Below are 17,400 nucleotides of genomic sequence, written 5' to 3'. Positions count from 1 at the left end.
CGTAGGGAGAGGGCAGTGTAAAATTTACATCTCTGTACTGTGTGAAGACAAACATACACCGTAGTTGTACATGAGACAGCTACCCATGGAAAGTGGAAGAAGGGAAAGCACTGAAGCAGTTCACATGAGAACTGTTCTTTAGCAAGTGCTCTGACTTGGCTACTTCCCTGCAGTCCAGCATCTCAGGGTAAGAATGGCAGTCCTTCCTACAGCTTTAGGCTTTGTCCATAGCTAAAGCTTTTACTGAATCTGTTAAACTCCCCTGCTGTACATAATTACCCTGTCTTAATAGAGATGCTAGAGAGCTTATGATTTTGGTGTTTCTTCCCTGTGACCATAGTTTATCTGAACCAAGAGGGGAAACAGCTGGATCTAAATCAAATACTCATTCATAGTTTTTCAGCAATCTTTATTTTAGTTTCTTTACATATAGTGAAATAAAGCTGCCTTCCACCGTGCGCTCACTTTGACTCCTTCTTTGGCTGAACGCCTCTTCTACCTCTCTGCTCTCTGAGGTAGAGCTGAAAGAGATGGAAGTTAATCACATTAGTTAGGCAGGAAGATTCCATAAAACAGTTATAGAAGGCAGGTGGCTCGTGACCTGCAACCATAAATGCCAAGATCTTGACAGGAATGTTGGGTGAGATCTGCATAGCAAGGGCTGGTTGTGTCAGCAAGATGGATGTTAAGCTTCTTAGAGTTTCAAGTGGAACTACTAGGAGGTAATTATTATAAGGCTAGCCTAGAATAAAATAGAAGTACTATTGCATTTTGCTTCTAGAGCAACTCTATTTCTGGGAAAGGAGAAGGCAGGCAGCAGTTAGCCCTCCTGCTTTTTATTTCACTGTATAGAAGCCTCTTAGCTTTTGTATCTCTGATAAAGACACATTACTTCATAGGTGCAGGGGAGCAAAATTTTTTTCTACTGCCATATGCCACCTTTTTATACAGTATACTAATGCACTGAGATTTTCACACAGCATCATCTTTTTCTTAACTGGTATTTGAAATGTTAAAGACAACATCCTTCTCAGTAGGAAAGCTAGACTAAAACTAACCTTTAAAACTACCCTGAGTCCCTGAAAGCAAGCAGCTGTGTTCTCCTTGAGTTTTTGAGAAATTATAGTTCTGTCACCAACTCTGTTTTCACTACATGTCAAAGGCTGAGTTTAAATTCCTTGTCTTCCCTTTTTTCGTGTCCCTGTACGTAGAATATGTTGGAGTATACCTAAAGAAACATGTCTGAGAAATAGTACCCAGCTGCACACAAGTTCCTGAGGAGTTTTGCCCTATTAATGCTTTTAGCTTGTAAGGGGTACAGGGTTTTGAGCTCCGGCTAGGGAGTCAAACGGGGAGTGGCGCCCACAAAAGGGTTATTTACTTGAAAAGACTACTCTAACCACACTAGGTGACTAACCTCACCTGCAACTTGTAGGGTAGAGTGGGGCAGAAGTAACAGAATTAACATGTCTATTACCTTGGCACCCTCAAGTATGTGGGAGTCCTTCTGGAACACGTTCTGTACACCTTCTGGAGACGAGAATTTAATCCAGCAGAAGCGTTTGTGAAAGCCTGTGTCTCTGTCCTAATTACCAATAAAAAGAAAGTTTAGCTGCTGTAGAATAGATTCACACAGGCTGTTATAACTTCATACAGCTATTCAACACAAGGATATTCAACACCAGGAGAGAAAAAAACTTTTGTTTCAGATCCTGTTGATGGCAGGAGGGGGCCGGGCAGAGGTCATTTTGCACCCCTTTCTCTCAATTTGAGTTTAATGATCATAGAAATGTAATACTTCAGGGTACATTTGAAGTTGGGAGAAACACATGGCTGGCTGCCTCAAACTGCAGCCTTTATCTGCCGGTCAGAACAGAACTGACATTTAAATGGCTGCCTGATTGGAAAAGCCTGCCCAAGTCTTTGAAAAGGATTCAGTGAGCAAAACCACTGTTTAGTAAGAAAGTAGGCTCCAATTCTAGGTGACAGGCACAAACTACAGTGAGGGGAAAAAAAAAAAAGAAGTTTTAGAGGTAATTTGCCAGGCAAAGAGACAGTTGTCAGTAGATGGGAGAACAATACTGAACCAGGTTCCCTAGAGCAGTTGTTGCCCCAAGCTGTGCTGGCGAGGCCACCGCAGCCCTGCCGCTGACCTTCGGGCCCTGTTAGCAGCGTTTGCACCCGCTGCTGAGGCTCAGCCTCCACGCTGGGGGAGTCGCGCGGCACCGTTTTGGTGCCTCAGGCACGGTGTCGGCAGGGTGTCTTAGGCCACAGTCAGATATTTGCAACAGAAACAATTCTGTCAGTGTTAAGGATTAACGCTCCTGAGGCAGTCATCGAAACAACACAGTGCTTCCATGCAGCAGTTTAATTGCCGATGCAGGCAAGTAACGTGTATCGCGGCGTTTCACCCGTGCGAGACAACCCTCTGCACGCAAGAGCCTACTGAGCGTGTCCTGAACTTCCCAGGCGCGTCCTAAAGCGGATGAGGTTTCTGCGCGAGGCTGTTCACCCCGGGTGGTATGTGAATCAATAACTACACATCACTAAAGGACATGAATCTCTCCACCAGGCCATCGAGATGGGATGTAAAAGGTTTTATCTTTTGCCATCAGTAAGGTAATGCCATAATGGGGAATCTCAAAACACCTTTAGGTCAATAATTTAGAAGCGGCAGTGATGACCGAATTTAGGAGGATTTGTTTTTTAAATTTTTGCGCAAACCAGCAGGATCTTTGAAGCAGGACCATGAGCCGCGGGGAGACGGGGCACACAGAGCTGGGGATCCCAGCGGGTACTCACGAAGGGCAGCTGGCACCGCTGCACGGGGCCGAACTGGGAGAAATACTCGCGCAGCTCCTCTGCGGACGGGAGAGAGAGACGCGGGTTACTCGGGCCGGCGCCGCGACCGGGCCCAGGCGCGCACGCGGCGGGCCCCGCGCACCGCGGAGGGGAGGTGATGGGAAGGGAGGAAGGGAAGGCAAGGCCGGGGGGCCGCACTCACTGCTCGACACCGTCCAGGGCACTTCGGCCACGAAGATGTCGAAGAGCCTCCCCGCGCGCGCGCCCGCCGAGCGCACCGCGCCGCCCGCCGCCATCTTGGGAGCTGACGCGTGCGCTCGCGGCCGCCCCGCCCCTCCCGTCCGGGCCGCGCCGGGCCGGCCCCCCGGCCGACATGGCGGCGGCGGCGGCGGCGCTCACGCGGGAGGGCGGGGAGGACGCCTTCCGCCGCCTCTTTCGCTTCTACCGGCGGCGCGACGCGGCCGACCTGCGCGGCGTGCTCGACTTCTCCGCGCCGGGCGCGCAGGTAACGGCGCCGCCCCGGCCCGCGGGCTCCCCGCGAGTGCGGCCCGGGGTGCCCGTGGGCGCCGGGCGGGGGGCGCCGCTTTCCCCCGCGCGCGGGTTCAGCCCGCGCTCGCTGCCGCCGCCGCGGCACCCCCTCTGCAGCGCCGCTGCGCGCTTGGCACCGGCTCTGCGGTTCTGTCGTCGCCACGAGGCCCCGCTCGCCCGCACGGAGCCTTTCAGGGCTTCCCGCGCCGTAGCCGCAGCAGCCGAGCGGGAGGCGGCCTGCGAGGCGCCTTCCCAGGGGAGGCCGAGCTCTGGGCCTGCAGCTCCCGCGGGGAGTTTCGCCCTGCAAGTGCTTGGGACCTCTGAGCGGAAGGTCCTTCCCGGAGGAAGGACGGATGCAGGTTGTGTTCGTATGTGTTCCTGATGTTGCCACCGTTAAAAAGAAAACAAACAGAACACACCCTATTCCTAGAGTGACCACTCTTGCTTATGTCGATTGACAGCTATAAAATATAATTAACTTTAGTTGCTGCAATTAGGGATATCCAAGGCTTCTCACTTGTGTATTGTGTAAAGGAAGCAAAGGAACATGGGGGCTGGAAATAGCAATTTACCCTTGGAGCTGCCACCTCACTGTTTTCTGGGCCCTACCAGTGCATTTTGGCTGGATCCTGGAAGATCTTGGTGATAGGGATTGACTTCTGCCGGCTTTAAAATATTTGTCTAGAGTTCTTGCTGCCTTCCCTTCAGTAAAGCCTCTTCTCCTTTATTTTGCTTTCATTTAATAACGATTTGTCTTAGCCAGGAGGACCTGAGCATTGCAGTGGATGAGGGCCATGTAATGAGGAGCGTGTTGGGAAGTAGTAACCATCACTGTTAGCAGTTTGCAATGTCGTAGCGACTGACAGGTGATCCTTTAAACTCATCTTCCATTTCCTTCCTTCACAAAAAAAAATTCCTTATGAAGTGTTGTCAAGCAGAGGTTCTTTTCTGTATGAGTATATATAATTAACAGGAGTAGAAAATACAGTTAATTGAAATCTTAGGGTTTTTCATATTTCAAATGCTTTTTTTATATATATCATTCTGCTAAACATGCCTATTTGTCTGTCTTTTAAGAGTAGATTTATTCTTTTTAGCTGGACCGAAAACCTGACCTGTATGAAGCTATTCAATGCTTTAATATTAAGCAAGGGAATTGTTAACATTTCAGCCTTTGCTGAGCTTGTCGTAATCCTTTATCAAATAACATGAATTCCAATGCCACAGCCCTTGCCAGTTCCAATGCCGGAGAAATTCTGAGTACTTGAAAGCATCACAAACATCTGTCCCCTCTCCTTATCTTTCTTTTGTGCTTGTTACCTTTTAAGATAAGTGGATAGCTTAGGACTGAAAGCATCTTTTATTCCTCTTTCCCCCGGGTTAAAACACGTGGCTTTTCCCTTTAAGTAGAGCTCCAGGCCAGTCAGATTGGCCCAGATTGGTTCTTCCTTTTCTGTCAGAAAAGGCTTCAAGTGACTGAGCACTCCAGTGAAGTGAGACCTGCCCCAGCTGCCTTGCTCTGAGGCTCTTTGGCTGATTCAGCACTTGAGCACAGCAGCAGCTCCAGGTCTCTGGGGGCAGCAGGCAGCATGTGAGCAGTTTGAGAAGGCAGAGGGGTGGCAACCAAGTCTCCTCCAAGGAAGAGCCCTCCTGGGGACGTTTTGCAGACAGGGCTCTGACCTCATGGCTATGCAAGGCTGCCTTTCACAGAGCTGCTTTTGGCAAATAGAGTTGAAAGACTGGTAGGACTAGGCTCATGCCAGAAACTGCTGCCCAGCACTGGTTTAGAGTCTTTCTCACAACTTGCATGTATGTAATTGTAACCAGGTGCCCAGAGTATTGTAACTAGAGCTGCACCAGCCTGCAGAGAGGTTTATATCTCCTTCACCACTGCAGAGTGTCAGTACTTGCACATAGGCCTTAATTTCATGGACACTTCAGATTGTCATACACCAGGTCCTCTGCCTGCTTAGCCCTGTGCTGCTCTTGCCCTGTGCCAACCTGAATGTTCACACAGCCACAGGGGGAGATGAACTGGGGCAGTGAGGCAGGTCACAACCAACCAGCCTCTCCCTGCTCTCCCAAAGAAAGTTCCTAGTTGTAAGGGAGGAAGGCAGTGGAAACACAGTGGACAGTTTTGCTTCTTTCAGAAATAGTGTTGGTTTATTCCATCTTATTCCAACTATATGTTGTTGTGACCTGAGAGAGTATGTTGAGAAACAATTCATGTGTCTCCTGCTAACCCTAATGCTGCTGAGCCTGGTGTTGGAACAGAAGTGGCAAAGTGCTAGAACTTCAGAATTTGTTCTACAAGGGTTTCCAAAAATTACCTCTCATCAGAGAACTCTGGTGAGCCATTCCATCACTGCCCCTCAGTTTCTCCTATAAATTACAGAAGAGAATAGTCATCTACCCTACAGGATCATGAGGAATAGCTAATATTTGGAACATGTTTTCAAAGGTGTGAAGTGTTGAGTGCTAAATATTACAGTCCCTGTAATGGAGATCAATAATTACCAGAATGTTTTGTAATAATGAGGCTATACTGTGAAAATGGACAAAACAGGACCGATTTTTTTCTCATTACTATAAATTGCTTTTTAGGAATGAAAAACATCTCTCATGAACCCAAAGTGTTTTAAAACCAATAGCCACCTTTTGACTCTTCTGTTGCATACAGACCCAGCTCTGTTAACAACGTGCTTTGCTCTGGTTGTTTAGATGGTAGTTCTGTGATACTATTGACATTTTCCCAAGATTCCCTGGTGGCACTGTTTCTTGTAGATGCTCTTTTTGAATGACTGTTGTATTTCTTCTCTGTTCCTTCACCAGATCTGTTTTCTTCTGCCAGGTGTTCAGATCACAGCTCAGTATCTCTTCAGTCAGTGATCAAGATGCCTACAGAGCAGGGTTACAGCCAGTTAGCCAGTGGAAAGCCTATGGCCTCAATGGCTATCCAGGTAAGTACCTCTGATTTCAAGAAAAACATAGCCTTGTTGCTTCTGATTCAGGGGCATTCCCCTCTTACGCTCCTTGCCTTTCCTGAAAAATCTGTTTTGATTTGCCTAAACATGATATAATGTTAGTTAGTTTAAGTGGAGAAGGACAAATGAGTCAACTCAGGGCTGGGATGCAGCAGTGTATGAAGGTCAGAACAGAAGGACCAGTAGTTTTATGGTCTCCATCAAGCACATCTTCCCTTGGGAGAATGGATCCCTGTTGCCATTAACTTTGATGCAGATTTTGCATTTCTGTAGCATCCCTTTTTCATCAAAATATGTTATGATCATTAAACAGATGACTGAAATCTAGTAATTTCAGGGCTGCAATGTGGCACTTTCACTAGTGTAGAGCAGCTAGTACGATAAGTGACTAGGACCCCCTCAACTTATTCCAAGTACAGAATAATTTCATAAGGCAGATTATTTCAAAACAGAAATGCATATTAGGTTTTCAGTTCACTTGAAAGAATCTCAGAAAGATTTTAGGTTGGAAGGTACCTCCAGAGGTCTCTAGTCCAACTCTCGGGTAAAGGAGGGCCAACCTGAGAGTTAAATCAGGGTGCTCAGAGGTTGAGTTTTGGAAATCTCCAAGGACAGAGATTACCAACATCTCTTGGCACTTGTTTCAGTGTCTGGCTACTCTCATTCCCTTTATATTTAATCAGAATTGCCTTGCTGCAACTCACATCTGTTGCTTGACATGCTCTTGCTGTGCCCTCTGAGAAGAATGTGGCTCCATTTTCTCTTTAATTCACTTTTAGATTGCTCTTCTTAATGCAGCCCAACATGCCAGCCTCCACTGCCCACAAGACTGTACCACTGACTCGTGCTCAATTTGTCCTCCAGGACCCCCTGATCCCTTGCTTTAGAGCTGCTCCCTGGTCTGTCAGTCCTCAGCCTGTGCTGTGGATGGGGTTATTCTTCCCAGGTGCAGGATTTTCTCTGTTGGCCCTCGTGAGGTTCTTTTTGGCCCGTTCTTTCAGCATATCAAGCTGTCTTTAGTGGCAATTCTACCTTCCAGTTTGGCGTGATCTGTAAATGTGATGAGGGGGAACGTCCCATCATCCAGGTTGCTGATGGAGATGTTAAAGCAGCTGTCAGTATCAGAGAGATGTCACTCAGACCCAGCCACTGGTTAGACTTTGAATCATCAGTGGCTACCTTTTGAGCTTTTGTCTGCTTTGACATAGAAAACATTTCACTAAAATGAAATGCAAATACATTAACAAATCCTCAGTCCTGTTCACAAGTGAGCCCTGTGTGGGTCAAGAATACCAGCAATTTGTCCTTTTCCAGGAGCCTTTATCTGAGCATCTTAAAGCACTTTAAGGTGTTCAAGTAAAGGGTCTCTAAGATCAGTTAGAAGGGTCCTTAGTATGTTTGTGGGTAAATGGAAGTGAGGTCACCTTTTGCTGACCCTGCTGTGAGTACAGTGAAACATAAGATTAAAGAAACTAGGTGAATTTCTCTTGCAGTGTCCTGTGTTGTGAGAGGAGTGGGAGTTGCTGACTTTAGGGCTTTGCGATTTCTGCAAGTAGGTTTTCTGAATGGGTTGTTCTTGTTGATAGACATGTGCAGGTCTTATCTTTTTTGTTTACTGAGGGCTGGAGATTATTTTCACAAATGGTAAATTAACACTTAGTGTGCTGTAAGATTTTGCTGCAATATGAAAATTGCGTCTGTTTCCTTAAGGCTGAGGGACAAATAATCTTTTTCTCATATAATCTTTTGCTCATTCTACTCAGATCAACGCTTCCAAGGCTGAGAGGCTCAACTGTCTTCAAAGCTTGTGTGTGGTGCTCTTTAGCCAGCTTAGATTCCTACAGAAATGTACTTCTTGCTCTTCTCTCTCCCATGGGTGACCAAGTCCCTGCCTTGTGGCACTATTAGCACTCTTGGGAACTATGACAGCCTTGGCTGCTAGTGTAGCTCACTGGTTTGGCTCGCTAGTGCAATGTAGGCCTTTCGGCCATCTTTGGCATCAAAAGCACAGAGGGCACCTGCTTCTTACTTGCCCACCCAGTTATAAACACACACTAAATCTGTTTCCTAGGAGTGACTGAAAAGAATTGGAGAAGTGATTGTGTTCTAAGCTTTTGATATGAGAGTCAGCTTGGATTCCTCTTCTCATTTGTGGGTATAACTAGCCCTCTAGGCTTCAGTTTCTCCAGTAGTATCTCAAAATAATCTAAGTGTAGTACAGCATGCAGGTGGACTGCAACATAGCTCACATGGCAGTAGAGTGCTCTGAGAACCCAACCTGAAAAGTTGTAGACAGGAAGGGCAGTGTTGTTACTCTGTTCCATACAGAAACCAGCAAAAGTAAATGTAGTGCTTTTGGCAAACATATTAATATTTCTAATCCATCCCAAATGTTACCATGCCTAATCCATACTTAAGGTTTCTAATCCATACCTAATCATACTTTCTCCTCTCTCTCTCTCTCTTTTTTTTTTTTTTTTTTTCTCTAATCTTCCTCCACTCTTTTTGTCTGTGGTCAGGGTTTATTTTCATACCAAACCCTTTCCTTCCGGGCTGCCAGCGTCACTGGGTGAAACAGTGTCTCAAGCTGTACCCCCAAAAGCCCAATGTCTGCAACCTGGACCTGCACATGGCTCCTGAGGAGACCATTGATCTGTGGGGGCAGAGCAAGGAGCAGTTGAGGTGAGTCCTGCTTCTCAGAATAACCTCTCAGAGTCCAAATTAACAGAAGCAAATGTCCTCAGCTCTGAGAAGACTTAAGAAAAATCATCAGAGTAGGGGGAGCTGAGAAAGGTTGTGTATATGTGGTCGCTGTATCCAGGTGATATCTGTTTTTATCTACAGTATTAACGTGTCCTTCACAAAGTGCACATGTGGACACTCTGTGCCTTCCCTCCACATGTTCAGATAGAGGAAGAAACCACTTTGTGCTCTGATCAGTTGTAGAGATTTATTGCATGAGGACATGATGAGAACAGATGCATTATCACAGGTTAGTAATGTTCTGCTTGCCAGTAACTGAATGTGCAAGTGGCTACCAAGTAAGGTGCATGTGCTGTACATCACCTTTATGATTACTGCAGCTCTGGTAAGAAAACAGAAGCTGAATAAGCTATCACAAGCAATCTTGTGATTACTGTTTCTTTTTCCACAGAGCTAATATCTTAATTTAACCTGGTAATTGAGCATCATTGCCCATCCAGTCTGAAAGTTGTGATTAAATGTAACATTTTAATGCCAATCCTCTTTACTCTGAAAGGAGAACCTGACCCATAGAGTTCTGTGGGGGGCACAGCTGCCTTTTCTGTACCTAGGTGATCTGAAGGTACATAGAGAATTAAATGGAGAATTTGTCCAAGTTTTAAAGCTCTTTTATTTGCAACTGCAATCACCAATAAAAATAAGATATATGCTGTTCATGCATATATATGATATATGCCTTGGTGATTTCATTGCTCATTATTTTTAATGGCTGTTTCATTGGCTGGAATGACCAGAGTTCCCTATGTCTGTGATCCTCCAGTCTGTTAGTAGAAATCACATGTGGAGATTTTACTTAAAAATTCTTTTAACATGTACAGGATACAGCATGGCAAAAACAAGACTTTGACTTCTAAATATTTGCCTCTAGGAGAGAAGTGAGGCCTCTACTTCAGTTTTCCAGACTTAGTCAGAGTTAGTTAGAAATTTAGAAGCTTCTCTTTGTGTTTTAAATTTTGACTTTTACATTTGTGTTAGCTCAAGCATAAAAGATTGTTCTTTGAAAGCTGGTCATCACTGTGCCCTAGAGCTGAAAAAAGTGGGGTGCTGTTCCAGCTCGACAGGCTTTTCCCTCAGCACTCCTGCATGCAGAGAATGATCAGGACAGAGGTTAATTTGCAGTTGGCTCCAGTTCAGTTGAAAACAGTGTTACAGAGAGTGATGGCTGACAAAAACCTTGGCAACTTTATTAAGCACTTGCCCAAGACCTCACACAAGCAAAATGCTGTATGGGTGCTTTCCTTAGATGACAGGGGATCAGACTAGCCGTCTTTGTCAAGCTCTGGGGCCAGATATTAGACGAGTGGGGAGGAACAAAGTGCTTGTCTAAAAAAAGGTCTAAAAGTAAATGTCCTAGGGTTGCACACAGCTTCAATACTTTCTGAAGCAATGAAAAAGATTCATAGATGTGCTTGGTCATGGCCTCTCTCTTTGCAGCACGCAGAAATCTCCAGCTAGGGAGAGGCCATGCAGCTCCCAGCCATGTATTCTGTGCCATCTGCCCGAAGTGGAGTTCCAGTGGTTTCTTAAGCACTGGGGACAACTAAAAGTACCCGAGAGGGTAGTGCATTCCCATAAGGGATATATGTATCTATAGGGAAAGGAGGGGAAATGGTTTGTAGAGGTAATCACTTACTGGAATAAGGAGAGGAAAAAAAAAAAAAAAACAAGGGAGCTTCAGAGCAAAGCCTTTCAGTCTTGCTCTCTTGCTTACATAGAATCATAGAATCCTTAAGGTTGGACGGGACCTCCAGAGATCATCTAGTCCAACCCCTGCACACGCAGGGTCACCCAGAGCACGTGGCACTTACAGCAGAGCTCCTCAGGGCTTTCTTAGAGGAGCAGCTGCTTTTATAGCTCTTAGGGACTCACTGTCTCCAGATAACAACATTTATTTCCTATCCTTAGCAATCATACATGAAATCACATGCAAAATTCTAAGATCTGAGAATAAGGAAGTATAGCGTATATAAGAGTTCCTGCTCTTGTGCAAACACTGTAGCAATGCAGTGAAACAAGATGAAGGGCACTTTCAAAATGCGGGTGTTAAAAATGTTTAATTATGAACATTAAGTTTGGCGGTTGAAAAATACAGAGGAAAAATACAGAGGAAAGAGTCATGGGCTTCCCCTTTTCTAAATGCTGTATTACCTATTCATAGGCTTCATAAATTACTCGGAGCAGCCAGTTACTGTGTTGCTGTTTTGTGGTGATTGTAGTTACCATTACTGTATGACAAATAAAGAACTGGAAAGATGACTTTCAAGAAGCTATGTGCTCTGATAAATCACTACAGGTAAAGAAGCTGCCCTGCCTGTTCCTGGTTCAATTTAGGAACTGTTAACACTGGAGACCAGCACAGGCGAAGGGCAGAAGCAAGCTGTGTATCCAAGCAGAAATGCACATTAAATGCAGATGCTTGGTTGGGACTTGACCATGACAGCACAAACATTCTGCTTCCTGTTTTGTAAAATAGAGAATTAATGAGCCAATAAATGACAGCGAACCGTCTGGTACTACTATTTATCATTATGTTCTGGATACATTCCCCTTTTCTTTCTTTCTTTCTTCAGAATAACATAATTTGGCTTGAGGAAATTGCTGAAATAAGTGGAATGGAATATACACATGTACCCTTTCATATTAGACAATAGCATGCTTCTGTCCAATTTACTATCGTAATACTTTTTAATGCAACTCTACAATGATTTTACTGTTAGACATAGTAAGAGTCCATCCCTCAGGTATCTTCTTGATCTTCCCCTTACCTTCAAGCAAGGAACATAAACTGGCGTATGATTTCAGACTGCCGGGCGCCTCTGCATTAGGGTTGTCGCTCTGTCATTCAAGAACAAGAGTCATTGCAACACATGTTACAATGTTCTTTCCTAAAATATTTCGTGGGAGCTTTTTGTCCTGTATGGTGGTCTAAATAGGAGCCACCAGCAATCTAGACCTCTTGACATTACGAGACGTGTGTTTTTGTTGCTGAAGAAGCCTCCTTCTTTACTAAGCATTGAGTCAGTTTGCCCTAGACACTTCCTATAAAGGTACCAAGAAGCAGAACTAATAGCCCTTTGCTTAAGAGAGTATTAATCAGCTTTAATTACTTCACCATTAGGCCAAGTTCTTTTCTTTTTGACGTACTCCATTTCATGCCTCAAACATAATTTTTTGTTCTATTTGCACCTTTTAGATTTTGTCAGATTCCATTCCTTCACTGCACGTTCCTTAAGATGCACAAATACGTCACGCTCAATTGTGAACCTCCTCTCTAAATCATCTCTGTGATGTTTCCCTCTGATAACTTCTGCTAGATACCATGTTGAAAATACAATTTTTCAAGCTGACAGCAGTGTGCAGTAGGCCTTGCACAAACAGTGTGAACTGAATTTTCAAAGTCTCTGGAGGAAAAAAACAAGGCATTGAAAATAAAAGTTTAGCATGGACAGTCTTAACAGGGATGAGTGATTTGTATTACTGTATTCTTCAGTACTAGAAAACCTGCTAAGAAATTAGTGTGAATCTCACTTCTTTCAATTTTGTCTTTGCAGAAGGAAAGGTTCTGGTAAAAAGGAGCCCAGAAGTTTATTGGAGAAGCTGCGCTGGGTGACCCTTGGTTACCATTATAATTGGGATACCAAGGTACTGAACTTCTTCTACAAGTGCTCAGAATGTCAGACAGAAGAAGATACCATGGAATAAAGTGATAGTAAAATGCTTTTATGATCCTAAAAGACAGTCTTCAGGAAATGCTGGAGCAAGCTATGCTTGTAAGAATGTTTTAATCTGTATGAGTTTATTGTGAAGGATCTAACCTTCACCTAACGAAGTCCATGTTGTGTTCATTCCTTTGAAAGGGACATGGTAGTACATACTTTGTCCTAGACCCATGACTCCATTACAGAATGACTGAGCACTTGTACCTTACCAAAAGAAATGGTCTCAAAAGCATCGTTAGCTAGTTAGGGTGGGAATGACCTTGAATAGTTGAAGAAAGCTACTTCAGAGAAACGCTGCTTCTCATTGGAGGGGTGAGGGACAGCAGGAAGACCCTGCTGCTGAGGTGACTTTGAACTTAGCGCCTGGGCTGTACAGCACAGTCTTAGTAACTGACAGCTCTTTGGGAGCTCCTGAATGTTGTGGAGACCAAATGGAATTTTTCATCACCTGGAGTCAGGTGGAGGCTGAGAGGAGGGCAGAGTGAGCATGCAGTGTATCAGTATGTGGCAGATATTTAGCCCAATTAGTTTTCAACCTTGTCTTTAGAGGGTCATCCTATTACTGGAAGGCCATAATAAAAACTGGGTTGCTCCCTTCTGCTCCTCTCAGTCAAAATCATTCAATGGAGAGATAAGTAGGTCTCCAGTTTATTCCTGTTTGCCGCATCCTTCAAAGAGGGAACAAAGACGCTTGGATCAGAGCTCTGAGCAGATCCAGAGCTCTACAGGGGCAGCTTGGAGTAGTGACAGCAGGTCCTGGCTGACAGGTTTGTGGTAGGCTGTATCAGGAACTCCATGAATATCATCCAACTACCACTATGAAATAAGTCTTTGGCAGTCTCAGAACAGGCACAAAATTAAATTGTATGGGGAAAACTTGCTGTAGTTGTGCATGGGATGTAATCATTCTCCAAGCAGATGTTTCCTTCTCTGTGATCATCAGCCAAACTTTTGCGTTTTCATTCACTGTGTTTCCAGTTGTGTTTGCTGTTCTGATATTCTGTCCTTTCTGTCTTTTTTTTTTTCTCTCTCTCCTTCCTGCAGAAGTACTCAGCAAATCACCACACTCCTTTCCCTTCAGACCTCGCGTTCCTGTCTGAACAAGTGGCTGCAGCATGTGGGTTCCGGGGTTTTCAAGCCCAGGCTGGGATCTTGAACTATTATCACTTTGATTCTTCTCTGGGAATTCACGTGGATGAGTCTGAATTAGACCATTCTCGGCCCCTTTTATCATTCAGGTGAGTCAGGGAAATTACTTGAGGGTTCTGATGGGCTTGGTGGCATTTTTTTGTGCTGTTGCATACGGTTATAGGAAGTTGGTATGACTAATTTTGTAAACTGGATGTATAATTTTTAGTCTCTGAATATAATAGGAAGTCTTTTAGTCTCTTGTATAATAGGAAGCTGGAACTTAAGGGCATAGGTTTATTTAAAAACAGTTTAAATAGCCGTGGATGTGACACTTCAATGGAAAAGACCTTTGCAGAGTTATAGTTCTGTTCTAAAGGAAGCAGAGTGGCAATTGGATATAAAGTGGCAAGGATGAAATACCTCAGCAGACCTGCAAAGCTGGCACGAACCTGCTCATGCTAGGCCTGACTTAAGCCGGACTTATTAGTCTCTTTTGCATGCTCTTATAAAGTTGTAAGCAGGGATCCATCTAGCTTTTCAAAATAAATTCAGCTGCTAACATGTTTATTTTGTACATATAATTAATTGTTCACTACCTTACTTGACTTTCTGCTTTCACCCTCTCCAGTTTTGGGCAGTCGTCCATCTTTTTGCTTGGGGGCCTGCGGCGGGAGGAGGCCCCCACGGCCATGTTCATGCACAGCGGGGACATCATGGTGATGTCCGGCCTGAGCCGCCTGCTGTACCACGCGGTGCCCCGCGTGCTGCCCGGCCCCGGCGGGGCGGCCCTGCCCGCTTGCCTGGAACAAGCACAATCTTCCGACCTTCCCGCCGGCTCCGTCATCGAGCGCAGCTCGGAGGAGGACTGGCAGGTCTGCGCCAAGTACTTGCAGTCTTCACGCATTAATATGACTGTCAGGCAGGTGCTGTCTGACGGACAGAAATTTCCAGAGGAATCTGGGACAAATGGAAAAGGCCAGGCACCCACCAAAGATGGTCACCACCAGGAGAAGAGCAGAGCCAAGAGACACAAAACAGACAGCTGAGATGGGGACATCGTGCTCACGTGGCCTGGACTGCTGGCTTCTGCAGCTGGGAACTCACTAGTGCTCATAATAGACTGACTGTGTGGGGGTAAAGGAGCTTTGCAGAGTGCATCCCTTGTGGCTGTAAGAAAGACGTGGTGGCAGTGGGAAAAGAGAATTTAAAAGAAAAAGAGGGATTATTGCAGGACTGGGACTCAGATGAACTTGGTTGCAGTTCTGTTATAAATGTTTTCTAAACTCAGATTTCACTAAAATACTTGTATAGCTGAGAGTTTTAAGCTTGGTTTAGTGATGCTTACATTGTATTTTGAAATCACTGGACAGAACATGGTAGTAAAAAAATGTAATTGCTATGTATTAAAGGAAACCATGGGGCTTGTAAAGCTCAGTTGCAGTGTACTGATCATATACAAGTACAAATGGAAAGAGGCTGCCATGGACATGAAACCTACTTCCAGCACTTGCAAGAGAATCACTTCTCTGGCTAAAAGCTGTTCAGCAATCCCAACCTAGCAGCTCCCTTGTGCCACAGCTGCATACGCCTGCTGCAGTCCTGCCTTTCCCTCTGCCTGGCTTGTACCCCCTCAGCTGCTACAGAGACTGATTTTATTAGTGCGACTGCACTTTCTTGCATACCTCAGATTCTAGAGATACTAGGGGCAAGATTTATTTAGACTACCTAGTAACTCCCAGTTGAGTGTCTATGAGAGACACAGCAGATCCCATGAGATTGGGCCCAACATCCCCATTACTTTAGAACTGCAACTGTTCAGTGCCTGTAGAGTATGCTCCTGCTTTTCCAGGCTGGCATCTTTAAGGAACAGAATGGCTTAGAAGGAAAAAGAAAGAAATTGTAAATTACTTAAGTACCTAAAGTAGAAGTACCTAAAAAAGAAATTAATCCACGATTATCTCTACCACACAGAAGATAAATATATCAAAACAAAGAAAAAATGCTAGCTTTTGTGCCCATTCTGTTTAAGACTCAGGCTTTCCTATCTGTTTTTTAATGCATTTTAATTGTTAGAGTGGAATATTCTGTCCCTGGGGTATTTTGTCACACTTTCCCAATGAATAAACTTAACTCTCTTTTTAAATTAAAGATCTCTATCAGCTTGGGGCTTGTTTTGTTGTTCTTTTCATACCTGTTAGTTATTTTGCTGTTCCATTAATGCTTCTGCTGTCCCTTGTGCTGTTTCCCTCTAGGCTTCTTCTGAATCTGCTGCCTCTGCCATCTGCTAGTGCTGGAGGAGGAGCCCTGCACTTACCCGCAGGGTGACCTTGCTTCTATGTTGTTCAGGGTGTGTTGAGCAGTTTCAGAAAGGTATTGCCTGCAGTATTGAATTCCAATTTAGTATGTACCTGGTGTCTTTTCCTCATGGGGGAAGTGCCTCGCGTGTTTGTTTCATAGCAGGTGAATATTTGAGTGTGTGTGTGTGCAGTTAATTCCATTTACAACACTGCAGTGAGCTCCAGGAAAATTAATGACTAAAATAATCAGATGTGGGTTTTCATACCTCATTCCCATGTTCTATGCCAGAATGATAATCCTATGTTATTTACAGCTGAGCCCTGTGAGAGTGAATACTGTTGTGGAGAGATATTACACTATGACTGGACTAGAAGGGAATATTGACTGTTTGAGTAAGTATAGAAAGGAGCAAAGGTCCCCAGGGAAGACCTGAAAGGAGAAGAAGAATATCTGTTTTCTTAACCATGAGAAGGTAGACTTTACATTCTCAGCACACAGTGCAGCAGAAATCTGCCTACTCACTCACTGCTGCGGACTAGACAAGTCAGACATTCGTGGATAGGTGTTTGGGAGCCAAATGCATCTGGTTCCTTCACAATCTGCTGAGGTTTAAGTCTATCTGCTTTCTTTCTTAATGTCTTCACTTGCCTAGAAGCATCACAAATGTGAGACAATTATTTATTCCAACATTCAGTAGTTCCTGTGATTCAAGGACAAGAAAACCATACGGTGTAAACCTGTGCAGTTCAAAATTGCAGAAAATGGTGCAAGCTACTGATAGTTGTGAGGCCTGAGAAGGCTCCAATAGCTGTTGAAGTTGGATGCTTAGATGAGGGCTGAGCTGAGAATTTGCTGATTTACTGACTGCAATCAAGTTTGTTATCTAATGATATTTTGTGACTGTTATACGAATTATTTTCCCAAAAAAAAAAAAAGTCTATGGTCCAGAAATGGCCACACAGAAATGACTGCAGAAAAACAAAACAAACAAAAAACACGTACAGAGACAAACAAGTAAAAGAGGGAAGAATTTCCTGGACAGCTAGTCTAACTGGAATATTGGTTCTACGACCATATTAGAGATGGAGAGCAGAGTACGAATGAGCAAACGGCAGGATTGGGCAGGCTCAGTGAACTGCACTTCTGGACCTTGATTTTGAAGAGGCAACAACAAC

General features: G+C 44.6%; 2 protein-coding genes across 2 annotated transcripts; one reads left to right on the top strand and one right to left on the bottom strand.

Moving 5' to 3' along the window:
• Positions 1 to 392: 392 nt before the first annotated feature.
• Positions 393 to 3,108, bottom strand: SLIRP (SRA stem-loop interacting RNA binding protein). Its single transcript, XM_088529317.1, has 4 exons — positions 3,005 to 3,108; positions 2,803 to 2,861; positions 1,478 to 1,585; positions 393 to 521 (listed from the first exon to the last, which is right to left on the bottom strand). The coding sequence occupies exons 1-4, from the start codon at positions 3,096 to 3,098 to the stop codon at positions 462 to 464; spliced, it is 321 nt and encodes a 106-aa protein (XP_088385443.1). The 5' UTR covers positions 3,099 to 3,108; the 3' UTR covers positions 393 to 461.
• Positions 3,109 to 3,175: 67 nt separating this feature from the next.
• Positions 3,176 to 14,992, top strand: ALKBH1 (alkB homolog 1, histone H2A dioxygenase). The gene is made up of 6 exons (XM_088529315.1): positions 3,176 to 3,307; positions 6,182 to 6,290; positions 8,834 to 8,996; positions 12,629 to 12,719; positions 13,841 to 14,034; positions 14,556 to 14,992. The coding sequence occupies exons 1-6, from the start codon at positions 3,176 to 3,178 to the stop codon at positions 14,971 to 14,973; spliced, it is 1,107 nt and encodes a 368-aa protein (XP_088385441.1). The 3' UTR covers positions 14,974 to 14,992.
• Positions 14,993 to 17,400: the final 2,408 nt, after the last annotated feature.

The sequence above is a fragment of the Tinamus guttatus genome, unplaced genomic scaffold (genome assembly GCF_059628265.1).
Source record: "Tinamus guttatus ecotype Peru unplaced genomic scaffold, ASM5962826v1 Tinamus_guttatus_pri_ptg000327l, whole genome shotgun sequence".
Classification (NCBI taxonomy): Eukaryota; Metazoa; Chordata; class Aves; order Tinamiformes; family Tinamidae; genus Tinamus; species Tinamus guttatus.
The sequence above is the reverse complement of the archived record's forward strand: the minus strand, read 5'-3'. Positions and strand labels throughout refer to the sequence as shown.